Raw genomic sequence first — 9,953 nt, forward strand, 5'->3', positions numbered from 1 at the left:
CTATGTTTGTTGTATTTTTTCATGCTCAACAATATATATTTCACACCTGGTTCGAAATCACATATCAATTGTAAATATTAATTAATNTTTTTTTTTTTTTTTTTTTTTTTTTTGCGATTACATAAGAAATAGAAAACTATAGATTTTATTAGTTGAAAAAAAGTATTACACCTAGCCCAGCCACCATCAATATAAACCTTTTTTTCCTTGAACAAATAGAAAAACTTATTAAGCTAAACCACCTTTGGAAACCTTTTTATCAAAGAGACCCCTCACAAGTCACAATACATTAATTTAAGGAATGTAGAAAAGATATTAAACAAACACATGCAATAGAAAAACTTACTTCGAGAGAGATCAGAATCAAATTTCAAATATAAAAAAGGACATCTCGATCGGTGATCTCCAAACCTATAGCAAAACGTCTAGATACACTCACAATAATCTCGGTGCTTCGACTTTGCTCACTCAGCCATGGCAGATTCAACCGCCCTCATCATTAAACGAACCAGGGGAGGCTGGAACGCTGCCATTTTCATCATCGGTACGTGTGATATCTCTCAAGGATTTAATTTGTTTTTTCTTGCAAAATTCAACCGATCATTTGAAACCGCATAATTCATACATGATCAATCTATGCAGTTGTGGAGATGACAGAGAGATTTGCGTTCTACGGTCTTGCAAGCAACCTATTAACGTTTCTAACAAACGAGCTTGGCCAGTCCACGGCCACCGCGGCCAAGCAGATCAACACATGGATCGGTGTTTCTTGCATGTTCCCTATTCTCGGGGGTTTTCTAGCAGACTCAATCCTAGGCCGCTTCAAAACCGTTCTCTTGTCTTCTTTCATCTATCTTTTTGTCTGATCCTAGACCTTAACTCTTTATCATGTTTTCAAGATCTCATATCGAAATAAAGACTAATTAATATGAATACACTAATCAAATAATTAATTTCCAGGGAATGGTAATGTTGCCATTGTCTGTGACGGTTGTGGCGCGGAGGATGAGAGAAAAGGTGTTCTTTATGGCATTGTATGTGATGGCGGTTGGAGAAGGAGGACACAAGCCATGCGTTATGACCTTCGCGGCTGACCAGTTCGGAGAGGCCAACGCAGATGAGAAGGCCGCAAAAACATCATTCTTCAATTATTGGTACTTGGCCATCGTCCTTAGTTCTTCCATAGCTGTTCTTGCTCTCATCTTCATTCAGGTATATCTCTTTTTTTATCTTATTGTCAGTAAATTTTATTTTTGTTGACTTTCTCAATTACATCTCAAATCAAACATTAACTCCCTTTATTTTGGGAGGATCATTAGCTTAATTATCGTAAGAGATATTTATTCATATGATGGTTTCAATAATTAATCTAATCACGTTAGCGAGCTAAGAAAGCTAGCTAGATATGTGTACATAGATAAAGAGAGATCGATGATTTCCTATAATCAATGTACTAGTAGAACTTTGATAAATGTATTCTAATTTTTTTTTTTTTTTTAAACAAATTTGGTCTACATATATACGTTAACTTTTTCATATAAATATTTCAAAATTGGTTGGCATAATAATTACTAACATGGTTGGTACGTACGGGAATTTTAGATAATGATAATAATTTCTAACTTCATTGAATAGGATATGTAAACTCTGCAGAAAACATTTCTTCATCATATATTCTTATAATATGAACAGGAACGAGTGAGTTGGTCAATAGGATTCAGCATAATAGCAGGAAGTGTAGGAATAGGTATAACGATATTTCTAATCGGAATTCCGAAATATCGAAAGCAAGCAGTTCCGGTGGGAAGCCCTCTCACGAGAGTAGCTCAGGTCATCGTCGCTGCTCTAAAAAAATGGAGATTGAGCTCCACGAGCCACCACTATGGCCTCTGCTACGATGAGGACGAGTCAGCGTCAACAAATGCTAGTAAGATAGTATATCTTCTTGCCAGAACCAATCAATTCAGGTACTTACGTTACATTACTTTCTATTTATAAACATTTATGTCAACCTTTCTAAATGAAAAATTGATATCTCCGAAGTGGTCCAACCTGCTGGTTTTATGGACACATCATATGCATCTTAGTGTTATAATATTGGAACTGACTCGTTGGATGGACGGACACCTGTTGTATCATCGATTCAATAATTATGTGTTTGTAGATTTCCCGCTGATAAAATCTTTTTTTTTTTCCTTGACTTTTTTCGAATTTTTTATCTTTAAATTTGTGAAGATATCAAGAAACAATAAAATTTTAAAACTATATCATTCTAATGGTAATGTATGACATTGGAATCTATTTAATGATTTTAAAAAATTAGGGTTCCATACTTCCATATGATTTCTATTAATGATTTGAATGAGTTATATATTATGATTCTTATTACATATTTTTATGTCATTATTGAAAGTTTGTTTGTTTAACACTGGGTTTTGCTTTTTACGATATCACGCACACATATTTTATAGATTCAAATATAATTTTTGATACAATCGTACTAACACAAATCGGTAAGCTGCAACGGTATTAATTAATTGGTTAGTTCACTTAAAAACTTGGAAATTATTCGGAGCATTTCCTATATTCTTCTCTTTGAACGTGCATGGGTCACGTGAAGATGCTTAGCAAGCTAGCTGTATTAACTTAACATAGAAAAAAATGAATAGTACAATTAAATAAGCTTTTATCATTGAAAAGTTACTATTATCATTGGGCTATTACTCAATGAAATCGTACAACGCCACGTTCTTAAGTTAGCAGGATAATGACAGTAATTGTTCTTAATTTAGAATTTTGGAGCTTTGAATTTGAATATACTGCTTCAGAACTCAAGTTAGAAAAAAAAAATTAAGTAAAGAAAATTGATTTTTTTTTTCGGGGAAAGTAGAGAAATATCTCATATCGAAAAATGAGGAGGAACTTGAGGAATTTATAAGGAAAATGCATTAATTTATTTATTATCAATGGGTTTTGACTTGAAATTCATGAAACTTAATAAAGATTAATATCAATAGACCATATGAGAACAAAAGAAATATGACTTTGGCATTACATTTAACTTTTTGCAAGTGTTAATTCGTTTTGAAAGGGTGATAAACAGAGGTGAAGGAAGATAGAAATCATTGCATCTAATAGACATTATTTTTTTAAATAAATTGTTTAATGATATCTACCAGTAATTATAGGATATTATATCAATTTTTAACACTGCAGATTTCTTGATAAAGCTACAATTATTGATGAGATTGATCATGATACTTCAACCAAAAAAAGAAACCCATGGAGGTTATGTTCCGTGAACCAAGTGGAAGAAGTAAAGCTAATATTGAGGCTCATACCAATTTGGATAAGCTTGATAATGTTCTGTGCCACACTCGCTCAGCTCAACACATTCTTCCTAAAGCAAGGAAGCATGATGAACAGAACCATCGGAGATCACTTCACCATTCCTCCTGCTGCCTTCCAAAGCATTGTTGGTGTCACCATCCTCATCCTCATTCCCCTTTACGACAGAGTTTTTGTCCCTATGGTCCGTAAGATCACCAATCACCATTCTGGAATCACATCTCTCCAGAGAATCGGCGTTGGCTTATTTGTCGCTACTTTTAACATGGTAAAGTGAATTGTGAATTATCCTACTAGAACTCTTTATATACGTACAGTTGTTAGTATCATGGTATCATTCTTTGGTTTTGAATTGTGACAACAGATGGAGCAAACTAAAGCGTATTTCGTTCACACCTTCTAAGTTTTGGTCCACAATAGACTAATATAAATCTAAGTAATCACATGAAATTATGAATGACCTAAAATTTTATGGACTTGCATTTTTTATAACAGATGATATGCGGGCTTGTGGAGGCAAAGAGACTTAGAGTTGCAAGAGATCATGGATTAATTGACTCTCCAAAAGAAGTTGTTCCAATGAGTAGCTTGTGGTTACTTCCCCAATACATACTAGTTGGTATTGGCGACGTATTCACTATCGTTGGTATGCAAGAGCTTTTCTATGATCAAATGCCTGAAACTATGAGAAGTATTGGTGCAGCGATATTTATTAGTGTTGTTGGAGTTGGAAGTTTTGTTAGTACCGGGATTATATCAACCGTTCAAACAATCAGCAAAAGCCACGGTGAAGAATGGCTCGTCAACAACCTTAACAAAGCACATCTTGATTACTTTTATTGGGTAATCGCATCGTTAAATGCTGTGAGCCTCTGTTTCTATCTGTTCATAGCTAACCGTTTTGTCTACAAGAAACTGCAAGACAAAGCTGATGATGTTGAAAGCGAAAGAGAAGTTTGATCAAAGATGTTTTGAAACGATTTTGAAGCATCTTTATATTCCAATATCGGCCTTGTGTTTCTCCTAATTATATCAAAACTAAAAAATGTGTAACATTTACTTGTGATTACAAAATAAACTTACTTTCTTAAGCTAATTGGTGATCTTTTAAACCTGCAACTGCGAAGCTGCGAATTCCATTTTGCCATCAGATCGGACAAAGCTAAGATGGGATAGGTAATTGCTTTCTGCCAAGTCATGTAGCGTTCGACGGCACCGTGTTGTCTTCTCCTCCGCTTTTACGTAATCTCCACTCAATAATCTATCATTCTTTTCTACATCCTGCATAAAACAATGCACATATTGACATGTAGACAAATCTCAGACTTTCAGCAAATGCATGTCCGAGCTTTTATCTAATTATGGAGCAATAAGGAAAAACAGTAACCGTACCTCTAGGAATCTCATCATTTGTTCTTCAATCGTGCCACGCATGGTTAAGGTTTCGACATAAATAGGGCGCTTTGCACCCATCCGATGAGCACGACTGATGACTTGCTCTTCCATGCTGCTCATTTGAACACATTGTAGGAGTCAGCAACACCATGGAATGGAAAAATATTTGACCAGATACGGAAAATATAAAAGGCATTGCCACGAAGAATCAAACTGTTAACCACTCAAAATAGCTTTTAGATTTATCCATACAAGATAAGTATATAGAACGGCCAAATGATTCACTCCAGAAACTCCAAAAATTTAGAACAATATGTTTCAGGAATTATGAAGTGAAAAATAGAAGACCATTAGGTTTTATATTTGTTACTGATATCTGAATGCAAAATTGCTCAAAGTCGTACCTTTTATCCCAGATTGGTTCCATCAGGAATACATGTGTTACAAAGCTCAAATCAAGACCAAGGGCAGCACTTCCATCCATCAAAAGTGCCATGCAATCAGCATCGTTCTGGAACATTGCCAGAGATTTCATCTGAAAAGTTGAATTCGAAAGTTATTTGACTTTACAAGGATTGCAAGATGATGTGAGAAAGAAATAAAAATCAACAGTCAAGTACCTTATTACACGATGGCATTGGACTGTACATTTTACCAAACTTGATGCCAGCAGTTGTCAACTACAAAAGCATGATATAAAATTGATCAAAGGTTAAAACACAAAGGAAAATTAAAGAATCACGTTATAAATACAAGGTAAGTACCTGTTGTTCAATCACGTGAATATGCTCAAGAAATTGAGAGAAAATCAACACTTTATCAACAAGTACCATCTGAGATCCACAATCCTGTCCATGGAACTCTTTCCCCGAAAAGGCTTCCGAGGTACCCGGGGGATTGTCTTCCAGGTTGTCATTGTCAGTTTTGTTGAAAGACAAAATGCTTTTTCTATTACCCTCCTGTAACTTCCTCAGCCTATCTACTAGATAACTGACTTTACTGCTGGACGTAGATTGCCAGTCAGGATTCCAGGTATCCTGAAAAATAAAGTAATGCATTTGACTATACCATTCCAGGAACCAAGTCATTAACTCATAAGATTATTTATACGCATATCTACCTGATTATATGAAGGCTGTAACTCAATAAGATCCTTTGGCACAGGCCACTTTGGATTTGGATTCTCTGGTCGAGCCAACGTTTCAGGAGTTTGCATCTCATATAAGTGTCCACAACCAGGAATAGTACACCTTTCGCTATCAAGAGCAACACAATCAAGGCACAGTAGGTGTCTACATGGAGTGATTACAGGAAGTCGGCACCATTCCCCACATCTATTTGTAAGGTTGAGAAACAAAAGCGAAGTTAGATACTTGAGTCAAATACCCTAAACTAATGCAAACATTGGATTTAAGACATACCTTTTACAGTTACAGCCACTAATAAGGCTATTTTGAATAATATTAAACTCCTCTGTCGAAAGTTCCAGACCCCTGTCAAGTAAAGCATCCATTGTCTCTTTAATATCATGACCAGCGTCAGTCATTTTCATATGCCCAGCCACACAGCAAGATAGTCTAACATTTCTGATGGTATTGCTTCGAAATTTCCACTGTTTAGAGTTAAGCAGACTTTCTACATGAGATGGATCATTCCAATCAGCTAATAAGATATTACGCCTAACTGTCTCCACTAGTTCATTGTAGCTTCTTGCATGCCCTGGAACGAAATTAAGATATGTCAACTTCTTGATGCATGGAGGAATCATCTGCAGATCTTTCTTTCTGGAACTTATCATGCATCTCTGAAGCAGCTGTAGTAAACGCAAACGACCCTCCTCTATTTCTGCTTCAAATGGTCTAAGGATGCCAGCTTCCCAAAACTTTAAATTTTCTCCATATACTTCCTCATGAAGAAACTTTAAAAGAGGTTGGAGATGTGAAAGCTGGCTATTTGGCGTGTTGGGGGTTGGTGTTCCTGTCAATAGCCAACGATTACAAGCTATCAGAGAAACAGCCATCTGAAATTTATTTGTCAAACTGACACTAGAACCAAGAGTGTGTCCTTCATCTAGTATGACCCTAAGCCAATGCACTTGGATCATTGGGCTTTTCTTCCGTGGATTCCATTCTGCACTTAAGCGACTAAAAGTTGTGATTACAACATCATAATCCCAAGCCAAGCTGTGTGGAGAAATTTGTCTGTGGTCCGTCCAAAGGAGAATACGAAGCTGATCAGGGCTAACATGTTTCTCGATCTGTGTTATCCAATGATTAACTAAATTTGAGGGGACGACAATTAGAGTTGCTTTTGACAAATACAGTCTAACTGTATCAAGCGGCTGACAGAGAGCAACTTTGAGGGCAGGTACATCAAATACTAAGTTCTCCAGAAACTTGGGGTAAAACCATTTGATGACACCCTTATCAACTCTACTCTTAAGACCAAATGCTCGAAATATTCTCTGGAACCCAAGGGCATCTTTATTCAAACCCAACACTGGACCAGATAAGCCAACTGTTTCCATCTGTGAAAGCTTCTCAAGAGGGAGTTTAGCAAGCCAAAGTAAGGCTTTCTTTACCGTTGAGTTTACTGCAGACTTGTGTTCCCGAAGGACACTGGTGAAGAAAGAAATATTATCCTTTTCTTCACCAGAGGCTCCCTTAGTAACAAACCCTTGCAAGTATTTTATGGGTTGAGATCTATCCCATAATTCTTCAGGATTATTACAACTCTGATATGCAGGGTCACCATTGTTGCTACAAAACCATGCAGAACCAGTAACAGATACACCTTCATCTATTATTCTCCGCCACTTTGAGCAAGAATCACACTGTATCCAAATATCGCTTTCCACATCCGAATCCGTAGGACCCTTTCTCTTGCAACCAGTTATCATACCACATTTCTTCCAACTACCGATTCTTTTAGTTTCCAACACTTCGGAGAACTCAGATGCGCCATTGTATGCATGCAAGAGATTTTTTCTGACATCACCCAAGCTCTTTCTAGATTGAGCTTTCAAATCCAGGGAAGCAGGGATGTGAGTTTCAAATTCGTTTTCAAAGTTTGGGTTCTTCGACTCAAATGTTTGATCCATCAGCCTAGCTTGCTTAAGTGGCAACGATTTTGACTCCAGCTGCGGACGTAAGGCTTCAAAAGAAAACTGGTTTCGACAACTGCTTGGACTTAGAAACCTCTTAACTGTTAACATACCGTTAGAAGTGAACTGGTCACTCGTGAACTCATAATAGGCACAATTCTTGTCACCTCTATGTGTACACCAAACGATAGGAAGTCCCTCAGGCGGATCAGCCATTGTTCCCAGCGTCTTTAGGATAAGGGATAATGTTGTGATAGTCTTCCCGAGACCTGGTTCATCACAGAACATTCCCCCACGGAAATCCTTGACCATGGGAGCTGCCTCAGTGATTATATCACCAGTCACAGAATTCACATAGAAACTATAACCATCCTCAGTATCAAAGTTCAAGTAAAGGGGATGTGAGAAAACTTCAGCTTTCCTCTCACGTTCCAGCATCCAACCAACCGCTGCCTGCTGATGAGGAAAGAGTTTTAAATTCATACATGGCACAATTACAGAGGTCAATGATCTGAGGAGACGGCAGACTGCTGCAATGCTAACGAGTTCCTTCAAATCAAGTTTCATCAGTATGCTTATCAGAACGTCATCTGAGAGATCCCATATACCAGATGCACAAGATTCAGTAGACGGTAATACTCTAGAAGAATCAGACACATCATTATATCGTGGACTGGGCAAGCTCTTAAAGATTTCATGTAGTCTAAATAATCTTCTTTTTGGAGAATCTGGGGCATAACAGAGTAATTTGCAATCAAACACATGGCAGTCAGATAGATCCCAGATGGCCTTAATTCTTCCATTGGCCTCTTCCCAAATACTTTGCCCATTAAGGATTGAGACTCTCAGTCCCCAGTCACAGCTGCAAAGAACTAAAACTCATTAAAAATGCGAGAGAAGTATCTATTCACACCCATCCACAAAAGAAGTTTCCATTCATGATAGCAATAGATGCATTACAATTTGGCATGTCATGTCAACATAAAGATCATTGTAGTAATACAGAAGAAAAAAATGATACACCCCTAAGGACACTCCTACGGAGATACTTATTAAGATATGCCAGATATCCAATATAAAATATGTAGGCACAAAAAAGAGTCAAAGTTTATGAAATGCAACTTTGCCCAGACATAATAAGAGGAGACGTAACTACATATATCACCGCAGATATAGTCGTAAGTTGATCTACTTAACTTCCGTTACTAGGAACAAGAAACAGCATTGCTTATACAAAAAGTAAACCTGTTTTGACGTAGCTCAACAGTAGATTGCCAAAGTAAATACAACACACCTCAGAATTCTATAAACCATGCAACTGAACATATCCACTTAATCTCCTAGCTACAGAAGGATTTACTGAGTCAAAAAAAATTACCTCAAGTGCTTAAACACTGCAGCAGCGGTAGCTTGGGATTTGGGAAATTGCCATCCGGACCACAATGCAATAGGCAGGTAAACATCCACTAGCACCACAGTTCTTTCTTCTCCATTCTCACCCTTATCAACCTTCACAACTCGAGAAAAGATCTTCAAACATTTATAAGCAACCAAAGCGTGAAGTTGCTGCACTACACTTATGCTTCCATTCACCAAACCTATACACCTTCCCCTCTTCCTTCCCCCTCCGGTCTTCTCCTTGCTCCCCGATGAAACCCGTCTCTTCGATTTCAGAGACTTTCGTGTACCACTACTATTACTACTACTCCCTCGCTCAACGCACTTGCGCCGTTTCTGTGGAGTCTCTAATCCACCGCCTTTAATTAATCCACAATCCTCAGCATCATCATGATCACCTTCAGACGAAATTAGGGGTTTGAGATTAGAGGTGGGGTTGATTAGGGATAAGATGATGCCATTGTCGGATTTGAATCCGGTGACGGAACCGTCATTGAAGATGGAACAAGATGAGCCCAATTGAAGAAGATCAGGCGAATCAACGGAAAGAACGGTACAGAGAAAACCACAGAGTTTGTGACCATCGATTTCAACGGAAACCGCCATCGTCAGAATCCAAAATCGAATGCAGAGATCGTTAGGGCTTTATTGATTTCTTGGAAAAAATCTCATCTTTTTGTGTGTTTTTTTTTTTTTTTTTTTTTTTTTT

At 37.4% G+C, this 9,953-nt stretch overlaps 2 protein-coding genes across 2 annotated transcripts; one reads left to right on the plus strand and one right to left on the minus strand.

Moving 5' to 3' along the window:
- LOC104781310 (protein NRT1/ PTR FAMILY 5.4) lies at positions 397-4,332 on the plus strand. The gene is made up of 6 exons (XM_010505947.2): positions 397-544; positions 643-860; positions 961-1,212; positions 1,693-1,967; positions 3,217-3,616; positions 3,844-4,332. Exons 1-6 carry the CDS (start codon positions 475-477, stop codon positions 4,306-4,308), a joined length of 1,680 nt encoding a protein of 559 aa, XP_010504249.1. The 5' UTR covers positions 397-474; the 3' UTR covers positions 4,309-4,332.
- LOC104781309 (F-box protein At3g54460-like) lies at positions 4,316-9,942 on the minus strand. The gene is given in 9 exon segments (XM_010505946.2): positions 4,316-4,467; positions 4,470-4,629; positions 4,741-4,855; positions 5,148-5,278; positions 5,364-5,423; positions 5,508-5,780; positions 5,864-6,077; positions 6,165-8,708; positions 9,225-9,942. Coding segments are annotated over 9 exon segments (4,155 nt in total). The 5' UTR covers positions 9,851-9,942; the 3' UTR covers positions 4,316-4,435.

This window comes from Camelina sativa, chromosome 4 (assembly GCF_000633955.1).
Source record: "Camelina sativa cultivar DH55 chromosome 4, Cs, whole genome shotgun sequence".
NCBI classification, from domain to species: domain Eukaryota; kingdom Viridiplantae; phylum Streptophyta; class Magnoliopsida; order Brassicales; family Brassicaceae; genus Camelina; species Camelina sativa.

Bases quoted from the DNA above. Each gene is read 5' to 3' on its own strand.
- LOC104781310 (XM_010505947.2), top strand. From the start codon at position 475: ATGGCAGATTCAACCGCCCTCATCATTAAACGAACCAGGGGAGGCTGG. The intron at 861-960 runs GTCTGATCCTAG...ATTAATTTCCAG, and splicing joins CTTCTTTCATCTATCTTTTT to GGAATGGTAATGTTGCCATT. The intron at 1,968-3,216 runs GTACTTACGTTA...TTAACACTGCAG, and splicing joins GCCAGAACCAATCAATTCAG to ATTTCTTGATAAAGCTACAA.